General features: G+C 38.0%; 1 protein-coding gene across 3 annotated transcripts in view; it reads left to right on the plus strand.

Moving 5' to 3' along the window:
* The window catches only part of IQCE (IQ motif containing E), a 29,395-nt gene that overhangs the window by 2,513 nt on the left and 3,853 nt on the right, over positions 1 to 23,029 (plus strand). Inside the window, exons 4-22 of one of the 3 annotated variants that reach the window (XM_068909189.1) lie at positions 965 to 1,105; positions 1,415 to 1,546; positions 2,522 to 2,592; positions 3,299 to 3,412; positions 4,106 to 4,156; positions 4,695 to 4,765; positions 4,997 to 5,069; positions 5,483 to 5,532; positions 8,345 to 8,502; positions 8,991 to 9,046; positions 9,364 to 9,572; positions 10,389 to 10,493; positions 11,314 to 11,416; positions 13,608 to 13,703; positions 15,413 to 15,436; positions 16,573 to 16,686; positions 17,759 to 17,889; positions 18,592 to 18,710; positions 20,188 to 20,298. In XM_068909189.1, coding sequence (XP_068765290.1) covers positions 965 to 1,105; positions 1,415 to 1,546; positions 2,522 to 2,592; positions 3,299 to 3,412; positions 4,106 to 4,156; positions 4,695 to 4,765; positions 4,997 to 5,069; positions 5,483 to 5,532; positions 8,345 to 8,502; positions 8,991 to 9,046; positions 9,364 to 9,572; positions 10,389 to 10,493; positions 11,314 to 11,416; positions 13,608 to 13,703; positions 15,413 to 15,436; positions 16,573 to 16,686; positions 17,759 to 17,889; positions 18,592 to 18,710; positions 20,188 to 20,298 — 1,929 coding nt within the window. The remainder of the gene's footprint in view (positions 1 to 964; positions 1,106 to 1,414; positions 1,547 to 2,521; positions 2,593 to 3,298; positions 3,413 to 4,105; positions 4,157 to 4,694; positions 4,766 to 4,996; positions 5,070 to 5,482; positions 5,533 to 8,344; positions 8,503 to 8,990; positions 9,047 to 9,363; positions 9,573 to 10,388; positions 10,494 to 11,313; positions 11,417 to 13,607; positions 13,704 to 15,412; positions 15,437 to 16,572; positions 16,687 to 17,758; positions 17,890 to 18,591; positions 18,711 to 20,187; positions 20,299 to 23,029) is intronic. The other 2 variants (XM_068909190.1, XM_068909192.1) reach the window with 2 other exon arrangements.

Consider the following 23,029-nt stretch of genomic DNA (forward strand, 5'->3'; position numbering starts at 1 on the left):
AGTCTTATGCCCAGCTATTATTGGATCTTTTGTTTTAACAAACCGCAGAATTATTAGGGGAGGTCACTTTTGGGGGGTTTATGAGTGTTACTGTGCTTTTTCCATTTACCTTCCCTAATCTAATTCCAGTGAATGCTTCAAAAAAGTCTTTATCTCAAACCTGTTGCTGATTGTTGTTGTTTTGTTTATAATAAATGAAATAAATTTGCACTTTTTAACTTTCCTTCAAGTTAAGGAGGACGCATGCCCATGCTCTTCTGATAGCTGTATACCTATCTTCCTTCTTTTACTGAAGCTCCCTTGCCTGTCTAAAAAATAGCTAGAAATAGCTGTTTAATTTCAGTGATGACTTTTGTGACATTGTTTCTGATTGTGCTTCTCTTGATAATTTAAAAACTAGTTAACCATATAGCATGAGTCTATACTAATCATTTAAAGCAGAGTTAGCATATTTAAACCTGGCCACCTTGCCTGAAGCAGTAATGCGAGGAACTCCCCAACAGTTGCATCAGGCCGATTCTGTTCTTTAAAGACTGCGAGAAAATTGCTAGTGGATTATTAGCCATACAGTTACTTTTATCTGTTTAGCGATGCGTGTTCCTCTCATTGATAGGATATTTGCGCATATGTTCATGGAAAGGACAATTTAATATATGAATTTAGGCATGCAACTGTCTTAAGGATGCGTATTCAAACTATACATGTGAATATTTCTGCATATGTTAGGTCATGTTACTGTGCCTTTTTCCAAGCTTCTTCATTTCTTGGAGTTGGATTTTTTTTTCTAATCTCAGCTTTTTAGGTGAATTTCCCATTGCTCTGCATGAGCCAGGATTTAGTGGGTTGTTAAACTGTGTTTTTATAATTAAGAGGACTGTCTGGGAACATGGAAGCACAAGACTGAAAGAAATCTTGTAACCCTGAGCTTTTTAAGGCAGCGCTGAAGTATTTTCTTTTGCATTAGAATCTCCATACAGCTCTAGCACACAACTGTATCCTAAAAAACCTGCAGTTTGGAGGTCTCTGCAGGGAGCAGGCAGCGCACATGTTGAAAGCGCAACTGTAAAAAACCCAAGGCAGATGTGGCGGGGATCACTGAAACAAGGTATTGGTATAGAAATTCCATCTGCATAAGTGAATAAGATTCAGTGTTGGGGACTGCTTTAACATATAAATACTGAAGAAACACAAATTTGTATTTGATTAGAGGCTTCATAGGAATTCATTTCACTATTATTTATTTGGGTGGTTGGAACTGAGTTTGAGTTATCTGATCTTGAGCACTGGAATTTATAGTGGGAATAATTAGGAGCATTTGGAGCTTTCTGTGTTGTGTTTTCTCAGAGTAAATCCACAAATCTTATCCACAATTATCCCTGATTTCTCCGTTTTGTTGCATTTCTGTTGTTGGCAGGAATGAACCATTCTCTCAAATCAGATGTTGACACGGGGCATATGCGAACTAACATTTCCAGTAGCACGCCAGAATATTTGAAGGAAGCTCTAGGAATGAAGAAGCCAAAACATTCTCGTTCTTCTAGTAATGGTAAGCTCTGTAGCTGCGTGGTAGATAAGTTAGTGATTTTTTTCCCCCCATATAAAGCCAAACATTGTTTAAGAACTTAGCTTTAGTAAAGCAAGAGCCTCTTCGGTGTAACCTGTATTAAAATGTATGTGTCAACGTTATTCTTGGAATAATTTTTGAGACTGAGCTGTTCCCATCAGGCTGTTTCTCACTGTCTCTAAATTAGGTAAGACAGGGGTTTCTAAATTTTTTTGAGCAATGAATTGCTATTAGTTTTCAGAATTTCTTGCAAATAGCCATGCACGTTTAGTTGAAAACATTGTGAACGTAATATAGTTCCATCGGCCAGCTGTAGAGAATTTATTGTTACTTTGCAAAACAGAGTTTGGTAACCCTTGATAGAAACCATCTGCTTGCCTGAAATTCTGTGTAATTGACTCTTTTTACTTCTTCTCTAGAAAGAGTTTTATCATGTGGTTATGTTATTGAAATCAATTGAGTTTTATTAGAGAAGCAAAATTAAAACTTTTATTCTGGTCTCTTTTCCTTAAAGGAGAATGGTAGACTTAAAAATCTCACTTCCATTTAAAATGGCACCTATGCTATTATTGGTAATATCTAGCTTCCTGCAACTCTGAAAGGCTATAAACTTTCACATATTAGACATAAATAGAAAAACACATTCTGGACATTTTTTAGAAATCCTTTCAAAATAATTGTTTTGTTGGGATGAGAAGGGTGTGTTCTTCCATGAAGCGTATTTTAATCTAGCACTAGCAAAAAGAGAACTATTTAGGAGAAATTTGCGATAAACTCTGGCAGAAGGTTCATATGGTAACATCTGCATTTTTAAAATAGAATTTTCACTTCTTTTAAAAAAGAGCTTAGTTTCCAATTTGATGCTGTGCTAAATATTTTCCTTTAACTGTAAGATTGTTTTGTTTAGAAAGAATACCTCTTTCCAATATGATTATTGTACACATCTTTTTTCTGTAGGCTACATTCCTGGAACTCCTGACTACAAAGAAAAAGAAGATATGTATGATGAAATTATAGAACTGAAAAAGGTACGGTCTCTCTGATATTTACATAGTAAAAGTCACAGGGCTACTCCATCTGTCTCTGGATGTCCAGGCCCTGTTGGTTCAGAGTGCTTTGGTTCCTGCAACTGGGAGATCAACCAAATATTTCTGTATCTGTAATGTAAGGTCTGAACTAAATTGTGTCTGTTTAAGGCAATTTCATTGTTCTTATGGTGTGATAGATACTTCTGAGTACTGGATGTGGAAGCCTTGAAGTATACTCAGTGCTGAACCCCAGCCATGACCCTAGCTGGACACTGAAAAGGTTCATTGCGTTTGGTTTCTTTGCCCCCATCCCCCACACCTTTTTTTTCTCCTGGCTGTTACTTGTCACAGTTTAACAGTTTGTCAGTTGAGTCCTTGTGCAGCGTGTGAAAGAAGAGGACTAGGCAAGTCGAACACTAGAGGTATATGTAGACAAATATCTTGGTTGTCGTAGATCGTTTGTGTAAGGTTGCCTTTCCGTTAAACCTTCTCCTTCTGTCTTTGCCTTGTCACCTCCCTTATCTATCAGTCCTGGTCCATTGTGATGGCCTCCTTTTCTGTTTTTTGGCTTCACCCTGGCCACTGTAATTGGATTGTTATTGGCATCAAAACATATTTCCCTGTGCAACCGCAGTGCATTTCTGTCTCTGAGATGAACCTGGTTTTTGGGGGATTTTTTGTGTTTATTTTTCCCCGCCTCTTTTAGACAGTACAGGCTCAGAAAAACGAGGGAGATCGAATGAAGACAAAACTGCGTCGACTAGAAGAAGAGAATAACAGAAAGGATAAACAGATTGAACAGCTGTTGGATACTTCCAGGGTGAGTTATAACTACTTTTTGTGGAGTAAAATACAGAGCAGGCAACATAGTGCTGAGCAGCGTGATCCTCTTCTCCTTGTCTCACTGAATCTCAGAAATGTGTAATGTGTTGGCTTCTAGGAATGGTGAGCTTGAATACGAGAGGCAGTTAGTGTGAAGTAATTTCTGTTTTGTGTATCTCAGCTCACCATTCCAGCTCACCCATTAGTTCAGTTCGGGGGAAGATAATGCCATGCTGAGCAGATAAGTTTATGTAGCAATGATCATCTTCATTTCTGAAGGTAAAACTAAATTGCTGTCTCTTTAGAGGCCCACTTTCTGAGTATTTTGCCTGAGAGTAGAAGGGAGTCAATCTCTTGCATAGTGATCGATGCTTGCAGTCCTGAGACCTGAACCAGAAAGCAAGGATGAATCTCACTGTCAGACCTATGAGGCTGAGAAGCATTTAGGATCGTAGTCAGAAGATCTGAATTTCACTCCAGTCCTTCTGCCTGTTGTTTTCTCTGTGCTGCTCCACATCTTGGGAGAAGCGTACTAATACAAAACAATGAGCATAGCCCAATAGCTTAAATTCCTAAGGCGCTAAGAAATGACTACGGAGATGAGCAGAATAGAAAATTATCTGTGGACAGAGAGCAGTCGGTAGAATAAGGTAGCAAAGTCAATCACTCGCTTTATTGTCTTCTCTTGCAGGGCTCTGAGCTGGCACGAGTTTTGTCGGAAAAGGCAGCTGATGATGGATGGGTAACTGTTTCTTTGCTACCTTTTCCTTGGATTTTTCTTTTTTTTCTCTTGCCAAATTGAACCATTGCTGATTAGAAGAATAAAGTGAAGTAGGAAAGAATAAACAATTAGGGAAGCATGTAAGCTTATAGTCAGATAAGAAACAAGTAACAAAGATCTGAAATTAGCAGTGACTTAAAGAGCCTTCTTTGTCACTGTCATGACTCTGAATCTGTTTGCATTGGTGTTCTACCTGTTATTTACCGCTCTGAATTTAGCGGGGTAATGGGCAGAGTTGTTTTTATATAATGATTGTATGTAAATATTATTAAGTTGGTTATATAATCACAGATACAAGTTAGGGATTGATTTGCTTAGTGTTCTCTTTGAAACAGGGTAGCAGGTGTCTGTATGGTTTACTGAATAGTGAAGTATGCAGGGATAAGTATGTCTGATTAGGTAGCATTTATAAAGGGAGGGCAGGATTATGGGGAAGTGGAAATTGTAGGGGGAGACTGAGATTCTTATAGGACTGATGAGCTCTTTGTTCTTTCTGTAGGTGGTTAGTGCATTAAAGCAGAGGATTCTCAAGCTGGAACAGCAGTGCAAGGAGAAAGACAGCACTATCAAGTATGACTTTGGAGGGGAGAGGCTCATATCGGATAAGATAGTCGAGGGAATTTGAAATCCATTTTATTTTTGGTCTGTATTCTTTGGTTTCTTGAGACAAATTAAACCTTGATCACAATGAACTCTGAAATTATAATCTTAGAAATTATAAACCATCCAGAAATTATAAACTTGTATTGCAGCTTCTTTGGTAGTCTGGCTGGACTAATTTTTGCATTCTTCTACTTTCAGCCAGTTTCAGGTAGACGTGAAGACCACTAATTTGGAAGAGATGCGGCTAGCTATGGAAACCTACTATGAAGAGGTACATCTGACAAGGCCTTCAACAGGCGTATTGATAAGTTGTTCGGTTGTTGAGTTGAAGTATAAATAGAATGTTTTATACATGTTTCTTCAGCTGCACCTGTTGTTGAGGAAGTCAGCTGTTAACACATGTCCTCATAGTTCTGACTGACATGTACTGAAAAACCTTTTTGAAGAAAGTTTAGAGTATTAACTGAAGAAAGGAAATAATGAAACTGATACGCGTCCTTAAGCGTAGTGTTTAGACGAATGCCAACATAAGAGTAGCCTAATTTTTAGTGATGCCATCTTTGCATCTACTACTACCCAAAAAGTCCTGGTCTGATTTTTACCTACTAGACAGATGTACTGCTATAGTGATGACAGCTTCCCACAGCTAGCTCCTTAATGTAATCTGTGTTTTGTACTTCACAGGTTCATCGTCTCCAAGTCCTCCTGGCAAAGTCTGAGACTATGAGGAAAAAGTATGTTTAATTTTTTTGAGGCAAATGCTTGTGTATGTGTGTTTGGTGTATCATTCATGTAGTACTTTAACTGATGGAAAGCAACTTCATAGGAACAGTTTATCTTGTCATTCAGATTGCTGGATTTGCTTTTTAGTGCTACTGTGATTGGCTTCACAGCCTGGGCATATGTTGTAGTCACCTTATTTTTCCTGTAGATAGATAATTTTAACTTGCTCTGGAAAAGAACTGTCTGAAAATTCCACAAAAGCTCTGAAAGTTTCTCTCTGTTAAGTAAATTTCCATCTTACCCAATAATTGAACCTCTTCTGGTATCACTGTTGATTGAAAAAAACCTCATTAGGTGTTTTATTGTACACATAAGTTAGGTCTGCACCACGCTCAGGATGTGTGCTGCGAAGCAGGTATTCTGGAGTAAAAATTATTGTCCTGTGGTGCAGAGAAACAGATCCACAGCTTGTGGTAGCTTTTTTGAGATATCCATATGTGGCGGTAGTAATACATTATTGGAAAAGCTTGTAGTAGTGCTTGTTACTGATGTGCAGGTGTACAAATGGTGATGAGGGTAAACATACTGTGAGAGACACTCTACAGAAAAAATAAAAATCAAAGCACAAAGGCAAAAGATAAAATTACAGTAAGAGAGCAAAGTAAGAGCATCTGCGCAAGGCAATGTTAATCCAACTGAGAAGAGGGTAGTAGTGTCCTGGTGGGACAGGAAGATTTGATACCACAGCGTCCTTGAAATTTACTTGCCCTTCTAGCATTCTTTTAAGTACAGGGAACTATTTTTAATTTTGATTTGGACACTGCATGTATGTGTTTATATGTGAAGCGGTAGTAAAACTGTAGTGACTGAGTTTAATTTTTAATTTTTTTTTTTAAATTTTGGATGTAATTATTTAAATGGATAGAAACACGTAAGAACTCTTTGTAGGTCATTACATATACTACTTGTATTTCCCTAATCTGTTGTCTCTTGTGGATTAAAAACCGGGATTTGTTTTGTCAGTATTTTGGAAGTTTTTCATCTCTTCTGGCTCAGGCGTGTGATGACTAGCTTCTCAAGGCTGAAAGCCATCACGCTTAATTTAGTTACAGGTGAAAATGAGTCAGCAGGTCTCTTCCTTGTCCTCATTTATTCACAGCTTCAAAAAGCAAGGGTCAAGGCAGTCTCTCTCGATTATGTGACTGTCAGTCTTTTCTTGAGAGGTCGAGCACTAGAATAACAAGTGACGTTGAAGGTTGGGACTATGACACATAGCAAGAGTTGTAGGAGTGCGCTTCTTTCATGATAAGCTGTCTACATTGTTTCTAGCTGAAGCGAATGACATTAGCTCCTCTTCATCTGTGTTACCCTGAAATATGAGTATTTATATGTGAAGCTGTTGTGTCCAATTTTTGTTTAAAAACAAAGCAACCTTTCATATCCTCAAAATAGTCTGTTCCACTTTACCTACCATTCCACAATTGTTTTATTTAGTTTTGGACCAGCCTAAAATAATGGCGGTTACCGATGCAGTTATGATTTGTATCACTTCTGTCACTTCCTGTTCTTTTTCTTTTTTCTTTTCTCCCTCCTGTCTGGAACAGCTTTATGCATAGTCATCCATGATATTTGTTTGTTTGTTTGTTTGTTTGTTTGTTTTGATGACTTCATTTCTCTTTAATTTCCAAGAGGTAGATTAGACCCAGTTTTCCTTCTGATATGCTAATTGTAGACAGTCTACCCCTTTACTTTTGTAATTGCTCCAGTGAATGGGATGTAAGATTCCTTCAGAACCTATTCTGTGATTGTCGTTAGGAACGCCATTTGTCCATAGGTAGGTCCATCAGTTAGTTTAGACCTTTGTTTGGAGAGGGAAGGTGTTAAGAACTTTCTCATAGCAATAAAGAGAAAATATTTCATCTCGCGAGGAATCTGTTTTGTGAACAGACTTTAAAACTTTGAACATCTGGAAGCTGAGATTTCTTCCTCCTGTTATTAGAAAATTAAAAAGGCAAAATCGTAGTCATATATTTAAAGCAGTTTTAACACATTGCAGGCTTTGCCTTTTCTGGTGCCTGTCTTTCCCACCACATCAATGCAAGCTGTATTCTCCAAATCTGTTTCAAATCTCTCATTAATTGAGATATATCTTAAGTAAAGAAAGAAATTTCTCTGGGGTTTTCTTTCACAGGAATGGTTTCTTTTACATTAGAGTAGCATTCACAGTTATCTGAAAATACATTTCTTTGTTGGATTTATTTGAGAATTATTTCTTTTTGTGTATCCTTTTACCGTCACAATCCCAGTCTGTTTGTTAAGTGAAAGAGAGGAATTCGGAGCACATAAGTAAGTTTTCTGTCCCGAACTGGATTTTGGAAAAGTCTCTCCGTTGTTTGAAGAGAAATGTTTTTTCAATCTATGGCCCACAGATCACTGATGAAGCATTATGAAGTTGGTTAACAAAGCAACTAGAAAAACGAATAAATAAAAATCATACAAACATTCTGGTTTATACATTAAGGAAACAAATAGAGCAGGGTAGGAAATTAAAGTAATAAGTTGCCTGTCACAGTTTAACCTCTTCTTAAGTTGGCGTAAATTAGAACGATTGTGAAAGTGTTGAACAAGATGGTCTTTGAATGTTTTTTCCTAAAAGGACAGGTAATTCCTCAAATCAAGTATTGAGAAATGCTAGAAGGGAGGGAGATGAGGCAGTTAACTTTGCCAGATGACTTGAGTAATGTGGCTACTCCACTCTTTCTGATATTTCTTTTTGGTTTTCTGCTTTTAAGTTAACTTTCTGTTCTTGGCTCCTTTTCCAAGTATAGAGGGCAGAGACACCCAAAAACGACTAAAAGCACTGAATGCTGCTGTCCTGAGGTTATCCAGGAACATCAAGGAATTGCAGGATGAGAATCGGAGCCTGAAAGAAGATCTAGACCAAGTACTGAGCAGTTGTCCGGCTTCCAATAAAACAAAAAGTATGTGCTGAAAAGTTGGTGAGCATGGGGCAAGGATTTTGATACGTTTGAAAGATATGTTTGAGAAAGGAGGGTAGGACCGTACAATAGCACAAGCAAGAGAATTAGGAAAAAGATTGAGATTCAGAAGCGGTGAAGGTTGGAATGAGGAGTTTCTTATAAGAGTAGATCTCTGACTTGTGGGGATGCTGTTCGAGTCAGGCCTCGGTTGCCTTCATTTGGACTTGAGGAGTTAAGGTTTCACCGCAAAGATGTTTTTCGGCTCTCAAAAACTGATCAGTGTAAGTGCTTTGCACTAAATTTTGAAATATCTTATGTAGGAAGTGAAATATTTCAAGATCATTCTTATTTTTTCATTGCTGCATCTTGCAAGTTGTGGGTCAGTGTTCTTTGGGTGGTCTTTCTGTATGGACAGAAGTTTCAAGAAACAAGAACAGTGTTGACTCAGTGACTTAGTTTCATGTTTAAACCTTTGTTACTGTGTTTAGATTATAGTGAGTGGAGCAAGCAGAGGCTGGTGAGACGGGTTTCAGAACTGGAAAAAGTGAGTGATCAAAATCATGTGGCCATCTTACCCTTCTTAGAGCAGATAATATAGAACCACTGGCTTGTGCTCATGACGTGTAATCCTTCCATATATCAGACTTGTGCATTCTGACTTTTACATGTAAACTGCTCTCTGTGCCATGCTCCCCTCCCCACCTCTTTTCCCCTCACACTTGTTACATATAGATGCAGGTTTTAGGATTAGCTTCCGTTTAGTCTTGTTTTCTCTTGGCCTGAGTGAAGTCATTTTAAGATAGATTTAAATTTTTCTCTCCTTTCTCGCTTTGTTTTTCTGTGTAAATTTCTCTTCTTTAGAAAGTAGATGCCATTGAAAACATGAGGTTATCATCAGCAGATAGTGAGACATCACAGTTGCTTGCTGTGTCATCTTCACCTTCTGTAGACCTGGGTCATTCAGCCTCTCAGCAGCTGGACCGCACTGAGGAATGTCAGCACCTCCAAGGACTAGTGAAGAAACTGAGCAGTGATAGGAAAGCACTTCAAAATCTCCTAGTCAGTAAAGAGTAAGTGCAGGGTCTTGTATGAGATGTTGTCCTTTCACAGGTGTAAATTATTTCATATTGCTCTATGCAACTATGTAATAAGTTCTTCACGTTTTCAGCAAAAAGATGAAATTTGAGGGTACATTCTTTTTTTTTTCTTTCAAAAGCTTTTACTAGTCCTATCAACCTTGTAAAATTAGGGTATAGAAAAAAGGCAAGTGAGAAGAGGGAAAATGGGAATTTCTGTGTGTTTCTAAAATGCATTTCCAAAGCATGTATTTTTTGTCAACCACACTTAAAAGCCATTAAGTGTTGTATGTCACTTTATTCAGCACTTCTTACGGGTGTTTTGCTGTAAAAATTTTTTTCCTGTTTTTTCGACATAAGCTTTGTCCTAATCTGCCATTTTCTGCATTGAAGCCTGCCTTCTGCCATCTGAGGTACTGACTTCTTTTCTCCCCAGTAAGCAATTTATTTGCAATTTATTTTGCTTAAACTAGTTCTGTGCGTCAGTGCACAGGGGCAGACAGGTTAATCTGACCATGAGCAGAGATGTGCACACAATTGCGTATGGTTAATAAGGTGCTCTGCCTCCTGTACCACCTCACCTCTGAACAAAAATGCATAGCAAGAGCATGCAAAAAGCCTTTTGTTTCTGAACAAGGTATGTTTACATTGTGTTTTATTTAAAAGGAAAAATTAAACATTCAGTTACCTTCCAGATTTGAACAAGCCAATGTTATTTAGAAGTTTATATATTAAAAAAAAAAAAAACACTACTCTTGTTTGAGATATGAATGCTGTAAAGCTTGCTTAGATTTCCTTATTCCTGTATAGGTCAGAGATCAAGCAGTTACTGCAGGCTAAGGCTGAAGCAGATCTGAAGCTGCAGAAGTTGCAGGATGAGAAGAAAGAAAAGAATAAAGAGGAGCAGACACTAAGGTAGTGTCTTCTGCTTAGTAATTTCTTTCAGAATTAAAAAATGCCTGTTAAAGTACAATTCTCTTCTGAAGTGGCTCAGAATCTATAGAAGGTCATCTGAACCGCAGGCAGCTGAAGCGGAAAAGTTTTGCTTAAATGACAATGGTAGTGATGGAGTAAGTTACTAGGAATTCCAAAAAGAGTGTTTAGAGGAATTGGATGACTGAAAAGTGTGGTAGAAAAAACAAGAGGATTGGATTATAATAGAAACAAATTAAGGTATTTGGAAAAAACAAAACTGCCACGTTGGACTCGGAGACTTATTTTTTCCTCTTTCTGAAGAAGAACTGTAGTTTTTTTTTTTTTTTTTTTTTACCTTACCTTAGCCTTTGCTCCTACACGCCTGTCAATACGTCATTCCATTCACTACATATGTTGTAGTGAACTGCATGACTATTGGTAATAATCCAGTGCAACTGTGGGGGGAAAAAAAGTGATTCATTATTTCTTTGTAAGACAAGACTTTGCTACAGTTTTATATTTGCCGATCATCAATTCAAATCTAGATGCATTATTAATAGCATCAAGAGTAGCATTGTAACCTTGGGCCTTTTTTTTAATTTTAGCATAGGGCTGTGCTATCACATTTTGAAAACTGATGTTCCGTGTCTGTTACTATGTAATATATGTATCATGGTATCCTGAGCACGATTTCCTGCTTTAGCCTTCAAACAAAACAAAAGCAAAACCCCAACCCTGAGACTATATGTTCAATATATTCAAACCAGTAACGACAAGAAATTTTTAACTTATGAATCGTTGCCTTATCTCTTTGCCATAGAGAGGAAATCCAGAACCCTATGCAGAAAGAAGGGCAATCAGAGTCAAAATTCGAGGAAGACAAGAGACAAGAGGCAGATGATACAATGGAAGAGCTTAAGAAGGTACAGGCATAGCTTCCCCCCCACCTTGTGTCTAACTAGTACCTTGCACATTGGGCTGATGAAGTCTGTATAGCTGCTAGATACGTCTTTTTTTTATCCCCTTTGAATTGAAGTTTTTGTAGAGTTGAGCTATTCATAACATCTTCCTCGATTTTCTGTTATCTAATAAATATAATTGAGTTTATAGGGCAGCCACTCTTCCTGTGCAGGCTTAAATGGGGCCTCACTAATCAACTGCTTATTTTCATGAAATACAAGGAAACTTGATATCGTTGCAGCCTTCCATCCCTCTGTAAAATGTAGTTGTAACTGCCAAGTGGAGATGAACAGGGATTGGCACGCGCTTTCAGATGCAGTGTGATCATGTTAGTCTCATTTCATTAGAAACTAGATGAAAGGTATTACCACTTTGTACCACTTTTGACCACTTTGTACTTAAAAATAAATAAACCCTGAAATATGGATAATACTGAAATAGGAATAAAAATATCCACTGGTTTGAGGTTGCTGTTTCTTGATATACTATGCAGTTTTATAAGAATTGGATTTAGATTTTACGTTATAGGCTGATGGATGCTAGGTGATGTTTTGAATGCCAAATAAATTGAGTTTTAAAAAACAGCCAATAAACAGCCCGTTTTTCCTTAGCAGACTATATATGTTCTTGGCCAGTAACCATCCATTTATTGAAATGTTCCCATTATTTGTAATTATCACTAAGTTCCTACTAATTTTTCATTTTAATAGTAGGCTTTCATTTTTAATACAATATTATTCATTTGCTAAACTTAAGCCTGTAACTCAGCATTTTAAAGGTTACAAATAAATCCTTTTCACAGAATCAAGAGTCTTTTTCAGACTGTATAAAATCTCTTGTTCCCCTACTAAGAATTTTACAGCAACACGTTAATTTAGTCTTTTAAAACTGCAGTTATAACTTTTGTTTGGCAAGGGAGGTGAGACAATTAGTTTTGTGACTATAAACAGGCAGATTTTTGTGAGCATTTTGGTTTTATTAAATACAGACATTACGTGTTAAATATTTCCAACCACAGTAAGCCTTCGTGTGTTATAATAGTGACTATTCTTCTTTGTTGATTTGCCATCTAATTGTATGGCTGACAATTTGGCACGAGGTTTTATGCATTCATGCAGTAGTGTGGTGGGCCTGTGTGAACTGCGGCAGTGGTGGGGGGGGGTCTCTGTAGCCATCGCAGATACATTTTGTAAACCTAAGTTAAGAGAATCTGCAAAAAATTAATTTGTTGGGCACAGCTGAACATGTCTAATAATTGCCAGCTTGGTCTTTTCACAGTAACTTCTGTTAAAGTGCCTCTGGTTCAGGCATTTTGCCTGGTTATAGATTAAGAGCTACTTGGATTGTTTCCCTAGCGAAGTCTTTCTCTAACGTCTTTGTGATTCAGATGCTAACTAATGTTTTAAGATTATCACTTAAGAGTCCTTCTGTATTTTTATAGGAGGTAGTTGTGAGACTGATGTGAATTCAGCCTTAAATTTTAGATGACCATATATTTTGGATGTCATTATTAGGAATTAAAAGGTTCAGCTGGCTAGAGGTGGAACATGCAACTATAACTCAGGAGAAAAAACTAGAGGAAAATCTTGTTTTGTTCTTGGTTGGTCTCTCTTTTTTTCTCCAATTAACTAATTTGTTCAAGCTCTCAGTCTCCTTATTGTCACATGATGCAGCGCATCAGTGAGCTAAGCAGTTGATTAGGGGCCGCAGCTGACAGGATGAGAAGTAAGAAAACACCCAGGTTAATTAATATTAGTCTTTGGCAGGGAAGGCTTGCAAAATTAGTTGTTACATTAGTTGTTAGTCTGTCAATAGCATACAAACAGCAAAGCGAGTAGGTTCCACTTTGAGACCTCCCATTGTTTTAGAAAAATAGAAGCGTGCATAAATGAAAACTTGTCAGTTCCTGTGCTCTGTTAACAACTGAAATGGGGGCAGGCACGTGTTTTACTAAAGAGTCATCTAGATGATGAGTTTTGAACATAGCAGTATTCAGAATTAAAATTTTCTTCCTAACTTCCTTTCACCCTTTAGGCAAGATGAACATTTAACAACTTTCTGATGTTGATTTCTCTGAGTCAGTTGTAACCTGCCTACCTCATATAATTCAGACTTGTGTCTTCAGTATACTAAGTTAAGGGTTCTCCTTCTCAGTCTTCACTGGTCTGCATGCTTAAAAGCAAAGAAGATCACAGGAGGCAGCAAGCAGCCAAACTCATCCAGAGACAATGGAAGACGTACAGAAACAAGGTGAGATTCTCCTATCAGGAAAAGGTAAAGATATTCTCCTCCAAATATTGCTGTCATTTCAGAATCTAGGAAGCATCTTCCTATCTGCTTACCACCATCTCTTCTTCTACCACCTTTTTCAAATCTTCACTGCTCTTTCTTTTGCCTTTGCTCCCTCGGGCTCTATTGCTTCCTGCTGTGGGATGGCCGTTTTCTGAACGGCAAAATCTGCGTGAGCAGAGAGACTGTGGAGGCAGCAGCAGTGCTGAAGCGGCGCTGCTTCTGTTACCTCCTTGGCCCCTCTTCTCATGGAGTTTCTGCCCGCTGCACCTTGGCAGCAGTGTTAGCACTGGAGCCGGACCCCCACTAATTAGCCCTGTGTGTTGCTGATGTGTCTGGGCCTTTAACATGCCACATTAGAGAAGACTCATGATCTCCCTCTCCAACTGAGAACTGATTTCTTGTAGCATTGATGCAAGCTTTTATGATAATTGTTTGACTTCTTCCTTCTTCATGGATGCTCTGTTAAGGACAGACTACTCAGTGCTTTGTGCCTATATTGGAAAAATTGCTTTAACTTTCCAATTGAGGGTAAAGGCGAATGACCCAATAGCTAAAGCTAGCGAGTAAGGGGTACTGAGTCCTAAAGTTCCTGAATTGTTCCTTTTATTTCGTTTTTTTATTAAAGAAGTGGACTCAACCATTGTCCACTTTCCGTTCAGATCACTTTTCCAATCAAATGCAAAAGTGTTGTAATTTAAGTAAAAATTGAACTTTTCCTTCAGTTTTGAAATGGTGATGTTCTAATTCTTGGGAGCTGCGGTTCAGATAACATCTTTTCATCTGGGCTGAATTTCTCACGTAACATACAGTAAACATCCAGCTGCCACAGTGGCAGCTTCCATGGAGAGAGATGTCTGAAAGGAGATGCATTGTGACCTGGAATCCCAGCAAAGAGAGGGGAAAAAACGGATATTAGGCACCTGCACACCTCTTAGGAGTTACTAGAATAGCGTTTCAGAACTGAAACATTATTTTCTTTTTTTTTTTTTAATTTTAACAAGCTTTTAGACAACAGCAAAAACTTGTTAGCAAGTGGAAAATAATAAAATGCTTGAAATAAGGAGGAATTAAATTCTTCAGAAAGGTCATATAAAATATTTTCCTGGAACTTTAAGATCAGAAATTTGCAAATGATATATACTGTATCTATGCTTCTTCCAGGTCAGATAATGGTACACGTAAGCATGTGTCTAAAATGACTGACTTGATAACTAACTAACTAGGTTCATTTCTGTGCTGCTTTAACCTTTGCACAAATTCAGAGCAATACAGAAGTTTTGTGGTCTGAGGTATAGTCAAATAGGACAAAATGATCTAGGACAAAACATTACCATTAAATTTTATTTTATTATCAGATAACATAGTGCTGCTTTTTTCCCGTGTATAAGACGTAGGACATGAGGCAGGGCATGTAATTACCTCTTATTAAACTAAAGAGAAGAAAATTATCCACAGATATAATTTCAGAAAGCTACTTTCAAGGGTGAAAAGCTTTTCCTTCTTAGGTTTAAGTTTTCAGGGGAAGACAGGTGTTCTATTTTATGTGTGTTTTAATTGATTGGGTTTTTTTATGATTTGTAAGAAAAACAATAAGCCATTTTGGGAAATTCTTATTACATAAAATGTGTATATATCTATGGCATTAACTTAGACATTTTCCATTTCAGAAACAAGAAATGGCTCTGGATGAGGTGAGTGTATTTGTGACAACCAACAGAACAGTAAATCAGATTTAATCTACATCAAAGCATAAACAAATAGCTTTTTATTTTTAAAGAGGTTTTATTATGAGATGGACTGTTGCACAAATAGCGTGTTAGCTGGTCAAACTGGCTCATAATTTACCTTGTGACATCTTGGTTTTGTTTGATAACTTGTCTAAACGTTCACCTTTTGGTTTCAAATTTTCTATGCTTGGTCCCTTCTGAAGGAGGAGCGCCTCTGAAAAAGAGGAACAAAATTTGATACAGAGACAGAAAGGTGTTTCTGTGTTAGACAATTCTAATAATGCTTTCAGTTTCACTGTGATGCGTCTTTCCTTCAGAAAGATTTAAAGTAGGAATTTTGAAGTCTGCTAAGGTGAAACATCTTTGAATAGTTTGGAGAAACTGAATTTTAATTTGACAAACTGGTCACTTTTTGATACATATTTTACATGAAGTTTTTGATTATACTGTTTTTCAAATAGCACAACATAGTATCTTATATTTATTTCTTCTAGAGCATTAAAAATCGTACTTTCAGAAATTAGAATCTAATTGGAATTCTAGCAATGTGATCCAAATGTGCTGTTTTACATCTAGATGCTTTTTGTTGATTAGTATCCAGTAAAATCTCTCAGCATAGAGGAAAGACTTCTGTTCAGCGTAACCACCACAATGTCTGCCAGACTTAGCTTGTTTTCTGATCATAATGCAGCATCACAAAGCCGGCTGGTTAGCCAAAACCTAAGATGGGACCAGGAGCACGTTGTTGTATCTGTGAAATATAAGCTACTCTTGGCAACTGGAACTTAATTGTGCTTGACAGGATCAATCACATACAACTTCTCATATTAAATTTAAACTATAGAGTTGTATGTTTATGAGGCTTTTTTTAATCCCTCACAGACTGGGGATCTTGTGGATCTTGTGAGGTAGTTAGGGGTGCCCCTTAGATGTTTTAAGAAACAAATAAAAAAAAAAAAAAACAAAGCCTCACATAGTTCCCACTGAATAGGGAACACGGTTATTTTCACCATAATACCTCTTCCCTCTGGACTCCTATTTTAATTTGTAGCTGCCATCTCTCAAGGAAGCTAACATCTATTTATTTATTTCTGTGCTAGGCGGTTGTTGTGCTTCAGGCAGCTTTCAGAGGACACTTAGCTCGACTGAAACTGTTACTGAGTAATAGGATGCAAGATGCAAAATCTCAAAATATGCGTAGCCTTGGAAACAAGGTAATTATTGGGGTAAATGTGTATCCAGGTATAATCTGTCCCAGTGTTTTCCAATTATTTTTACTTTATTGTGTAAAGTACTGTACTTTCAAGCCTAATTTTTTGAATCAAGCAGTGGCTTTGTTTTAATGCACTGGTTGGCAGCGTCACTGTAATTCCAGAAAGATACTAAACTCATTCCTTGGCCTTCCTTTCTACTGTCTTTCCTTAACAGTTTTCCTTAGAAGTAAAGCTGTAATTTCCCTGCACTGTAGACTGTAACTAATTCAACTCTTTTTTTTTTTTTTTTTTGGTTCTACCATCAGCCTAACAAAATAACTCTTTTAACACCTTAGTATGGGTGCTTTTGAAAGCTATACTTGCATCCAAGTGTTCACTGAATCAATGTAGTAATAGTCAAACCTTCATCACTGAACTGTAGAAATAAGAATTTAGAAATCAGCTTTGTTTGGCTTGAAAAGTGAAGGAATCTTGTATGTGGCATGCTCTGCCAAAGGCTTGTGGTGTCTTCAGTCACATGACACTTTCCCCTCGTTGCTCAGTTCTGAATGTGAAAACTTTTCCTTGCCAACTAAACGTCTAGTTTCTATAAATCACTTGCCAACTTATCTGAACATCCTTTAGACCCTGAACGGGCTAAAATTAATTTGTAATTCTTCATCCAGGTTGTCCATCTGGTTACACTTTACGTGCACTTTTATCTCAGCAAACTGGTCCAGTTTAGTAGGCCTGAATACTCCTGCTTGATACAAGCAGAAAACATATCCATTGTGGAGGCCGCCTTACCTCCTATGGCTTTAGAAGGTTTCCTTCCCAGAAAATCAATGAGCTTTCCTTGCAGCTATCTACTCTTTCGTTAATTGAATACAGATGCTTCAAAGCTTATATGATGATAACATTCATATTACTGCTGAGTTAGTGTTGTAGAACCTTAAAGAGCAAAAGATGGGAATATTTGCTCTACTGCCAGTTAATGCCATCTCCACAATCAGGAGTAAAAGTGTCAAAGGTTTTGTCAAGCTTCTGTGCAATTTGTAAAAGGTCAATTTTCTTTGATCTGATTGCTCTGTAGAACTCCTGCACGTCTCCTGGGTCAAACTCTTTGAGCTTATCTTCTGACTGCAAGGAGGAAGAGGAGGTGGTGACATTCATCCAGTCCATTTTCAGGGCTCACTTAGCACGTAAAGGACTGCTTGAGGAGAGGTAAGTCAGGAAGAAATATTTCTGCAAAACGCAGTAGCAGGATTGTTCTCTCTACAGGAGAGAGGCCATTTTTTTATAGAATTTTAGTGTGAGTTCCATGGCAGAGGAGGAGAGCAAGGCCACTGGAGTAACTTTTGTTCAAGTAGTGCATAGAAAGCTTGTGCATGAGTAAAATGCAAAGGACATGCAACTGAAAGGGTTTCTTGCTGCATGCATCCTGTTGGGGATTAGGGAAACTAAAGCAAAATAGCTGCTCTTAAAAAAAAAAAAAAAACAAACTTTCAGTTGCTGTGAAATTCATTGCTATTATAATAGCTTCATGTAAGTAAATCTAAAGAACTGTTATGTAAAAAAGGGTTATGTGAAGGAAGAACATGGAACAGCTAGGATAGAACCTTGCATGCAGCCTAGTGGCTTAGCTCTGCAAGAGCACAGTAATTTGCCTGTTTCTTAGGTCTATGGTAACTCTTGTCTTAAAAATTACTTCTGTTGTTTACTGCTCTGAAAGTCTTAACTACTCGCTGCCATGGTTACAAGGAGAGTCACATAGTAGTCACCTCACTTTGTCTGAGTTCACTTCCACAAGTGATAAGCTTTTACCTCTTTGAGACTAGCAACACAAGCAACTTTTCTGCGTACGCTCTTAAGACAGACCGCAACTCCTGTTTTGTGCTTCACGCTATGTAGTTTATCTTTTTGCAGACCCTCTGTCTCCAGCACAGCAAGAGAGAAAGCAGGTTCTTCTGTTAACGTTAGGGAGAAGAAACCGATCTCACCAGCGCTCAAGAGACGTTCTTCAGTCTTCATATCGCCTCTTCCTGGTAATCTCATTTCCCTCTGCGTTCAGAAGTGTGTGGGCTTTGAGTGGGTGCACGCAGAATTTTAAAGAGAATATCTGCATATGCAGGCACATGTGCACATGCACATTTACACTCTTTGTGTGTGTATTGTTTTAATTTGATGACATATTGCTTATATTAGCAAGTGCAGTCCCTTAATAAAAAATAAGCTTTGACAGTATCAGTACCAGCTTCCTCACAGTGTTTTGCTTGCTTGTCACAGCTGTGGTTTGGAAGGTCTCTCTCTGGGGTGAATGGTAGTTATCCAAGGAACATGGTGTTCCCCTGTGTGGCCTCTCTATTTCCTCTTCAGCCCTCCGCCTTGCTCTGTAGCTGTCGTGCGGTACTTCCCGCTGTGTTTTGGGCCCTAAGCCACAGAAAAATTGAGAGCGTTTTCATCTTCCTAACTTAGTTTCTTAAGGGGAGAGACATTTGGTAAAAAGAACTGTCCTAGTCAGCCATTTGTATTTACTCATGTTTTTCAGTGGTCTTCAGTTACTGCAGTAAGGGGAAAAAATGAGGTTTTGAATGACCTTGCCGGCTAGTACTGCTATAATACAAACTGGGAAAATGGTTTTATTTATTGATTTATTTATTTATTTTTAATGGCTTGTATGCAGCTTAGTTTCCTTCTTGAATTCTGTATTGCTGCCCATCTGAAGATAGAGTTAAATCCGAAGAGGCTTTAAAGGGAATGTTAAAAGTACTAAGTAGAAAAGGCAAAACAATGATGCAGATAAGACAGTTGTAGACATGCAGCCTCAAAGGAGTTAAAAATAAGCAGAAAATGGCTTGTTCCATCCAAAGCAGGATATTTTATGCTTTTATGGACAACTTGGAGAAAAAAGAGCAGTTTTGGGGGTGACCTGAGAAGCATTCCTTGGTTTTGTGAGTGAAAAGCTGAGAGTCCCTGCAAACTTGCTCAGACACAGAATGTGCTGTAGGCAGCCTAGGCTGTTCCTCTAGGATATGAGGTGGGGAATCAGCCAAATGGGCCTAGTTTTTGAATACAGAGGTTACCCTTCAGTGAAGGAAACTGCATGTAGAAAGCTTTATTGTATTCCATACTCAGGAGCTTGTTACACTTCTTGGTGAAGGAGTAGATAGTACTTTTTTCTGAAGATGTTTTAGTTTTAAGTGATTTTAGTTATGTCTAATGAAGGTATCCAGGAAAGAAACCCCTGCAGCGTCCTGTTTTGCCTAAGCTTAACTGCTGTAGTCATTTTTGGTAATCTCAGGCCAAACCCAGAGTAGATGAATTGTGAAATTCTGCCTGAAGAGAAGGAATCATTTAAAAAAAAGAAAAAAAAAAAAAAAGCCTTGTGCCTCTTAAGAAGTACTTAGGAGATCCAAAGAAGGATGTAAGATGAAGCTTGTCTGGTAAATGCAGTACTTTGACTACTAGTAGAGCACTATCACTGTTTAGCCTTGAAGTTTCCAAAGCTAACATTTATTGCAGATGAAGAAGACGGTAAAGCAATGAGTGAAGAAGTTGGGGAAGAATTTGTACCAGAAGGGACAGAGAAGAGACCACAGGAACTCAACCTTTCTTCCTTGAAGTCATCTTCTGGTAAACATCAAAAAGGAGAGATTGGGAGCAAAGGGAGTTGTATTTATTGCTGTTAATATGGGAGATGTCTTCAAAATTTGGGAAGAAGATAGAATGAATCTAGTTAGCTTCTGAAGAAGCATACTGGATGTGTGTTTGTGTAACTGTGTAACTAGTGCCTAAAAGCACTAGTTTTGGGGCCTAGTCCAAAGTAGCTTGGTGAACTATTACTCTCTGTGCTTTGGATGGTTTAACCAAGTTTTCCCAGAAGACATATCAGAAAAACCTACTAAAGGAAGCGGAGCATTCTAGCATAAATACTACCTCCATGAAGAAATATGACTCCTTTGCAACTTGGTTTGTTGTAACGGGGCTGGGGAGGGGGTGCCATTTGAATCCATTTGGCTTCAACATGTTAAAGGTAACTAAAAGTCCAACATCTGTCATTCCTAGCTCACGATTGATGTAAAAATCCTCTAGCAAAAGTGGTTTTTGGAGTAATGCACTACACTGGTCATACTGCAGCTTGGAAAGTACATTAAGCAAGGAGCTTGCTAAACAGCTGAGTGATTTAAAGCTATCAGATTCCTTTAGCTTTAAGTCATGCAGCTGTTGAACAAGCTATTACTCCTCTCTGAAAAGACTTATCTCCCAGAGAAGAAGAAGAAAAATTGAGAATACCTGTGGTGAAAAGAGGACTAGATAAGTAACAGGCATACACTGGGATAGAGGGGAAAATGGAAGGCACACAGGCATGTCATGGGACTCATAACGAAATAAAAAGTTCCTGACAAAGAGAAAACCTCCTAGTTCCAGAGCAGCTGGAATGAGGAATAAAGAAAGGGGACGGCAACAAGCCCAGAATTAGAAAAATGGTGACAGACAGAGAGCCTGTAGATGGAATGGAGGAGCGCAAAGAGGCTGTTATATGGACAATGAGCTCAACCCAGAGGAAGCAGAGACACATGACTCTCTAGTTAAGTGAAATTTGGGGGGGGGGGGGGGAGGAGGAGGAGGAGGGAATCTGGGCCATGCTCACAAGTATCTTCTTTGCATCAGTCAACAAATAATATAACAGATTTTCAGAAAGGTTTATGAGCCAGTAGTACCAGCAGTAAGGATGAGTAAAGAGAGTTTCCAGAAGCAGACAGGATAACCAGGGGATGCAGCTCTAACAGTAGACAGAAATTATATATGAAATGGCTTAATATTGACCAAATTGCTCTGGACATCGTATCCTACTCCTGATGTCTGAGATTTTCTTGACCTCATCTTCAGTTTAATATGCCTCAGAGTGGCAACTTTATCTTTGTGTTTGTGAACAGGTCAGCGCACTGATTAGAGTTGAGGGCTATATGTAAATTCATTATGATCTCAAAGAAACCTCAAATTAACAGCTGTATCCAGAGAATGAACAGTAATATGCAGAAATAAATGCTGCTCTTAGTCAAGATTGACGTTCAGATAAATGACATGTGCTTCCTCCCTGCCACTCCTCTGACAGAAAGAAACTAAAAGCTAAATTTCACAGAGTGCATTGTTATTGTCTGTTTAACTTCTTGGGATGCAGTAAAAATGGCTTTACTAGTCTCTCAGAAATGTATAATAGTCTTCAAAACTGTTTTGGAAGTGCAGGTTTTGATGACAAGCAGAGCAGTATTGAATCCTATACATCATCTGCTAGTTTTTTTTTTTTTTTTAACCTGATGAAAACAATATATTAAATGGCCACAATGCTAAACCAGGATTATATGCATTTATTTTAGGAAATATATAAGGCTCTTTAAAACACACTTTCATGGTTACAATTCCTCTCAAAATAATGCCAAGATGATAGTGAAACTAAATGACTTATTGCAATATCTGTTTTCATTGAAAGTTTGAGATCATTACAAGATCTAGAGGTCACAGTGCAAGTTTGGCCTTGGAATGAATGAAGCAAGAGCTTGTTCAACAGCTGCATGACTTAAAGCTAAAGGAATCTGATAGCTTTAAATCACTCAGCTGTTTAGCAAGCTCCTTGCTTAATGTACTTTCCAAGCTGCAGTATGACCAGTGTAGTGCATTACTCCAAAAGCCAATTTTGCTAGACAGCTATTAATATCTCCTAGCATAACACCGTCTCCACCAAGAGGAGAATTGATACTTGGAGCTGAAAAATAGGTATTAATAGCTGTCATCATTTAGGTCATAGATCTCTGAAAGAGGGAATTAAAGCTGCTGGTTCTGCTCAAGATCTCTTAAAGAGGGAATTAAAGCTGCTGGTTCTGCTCATCAGATGCTAGGGGCTTTGTATGCACCCCTTTGGTCCCTCTGATTTTCCAGTTTTTACTGGAATTGTTAGGGCTCTACCTGTTCATGTCTTAAAAGATGTTGGATTGATGAGATGCCTAGAGGTATCATTAAATTGAGTATAGAACCATGCATCCAAAAAACAGCAAAGAAGCAAAAAAGAAAAGGAAAATGGCAATACATGTTGTGGTCACATTTCTTGTTAAGTATGGGTAGTATAGCATGCAAATAATATTTTTGGTATTTCATAGATGTAAGAAGGAAGGACACTGTTAATGAGAGCTTCCATGTTTTTTTTTTTTCCACTGTTTTTCCCCTTTTCTCACTCCCTGTCTGACTGAAATTCTCATCATGACCTTTCCGCTTAGCTTAAGCATGCTTGGGTCTTTTTTTTCCTTTTCTGGCCTTCTAATAACTATTTATTTTTATGACCTGAGATGGCTTCAGCATCAAATTGCTT

This window comes from Struthio camelus, chromosome 15 (genome assembly GCF_040807025.1).
Source record: "Struthio camelus isolate bStrCam1 chromosome 15, bStrCam1.hap1, whole genome shotgun sequence".
NCBI lineage: Eukaryota > Metazoa > Chordata > Aves > Struthioniformes > Struthionidae > Struthio > Struthio camelus.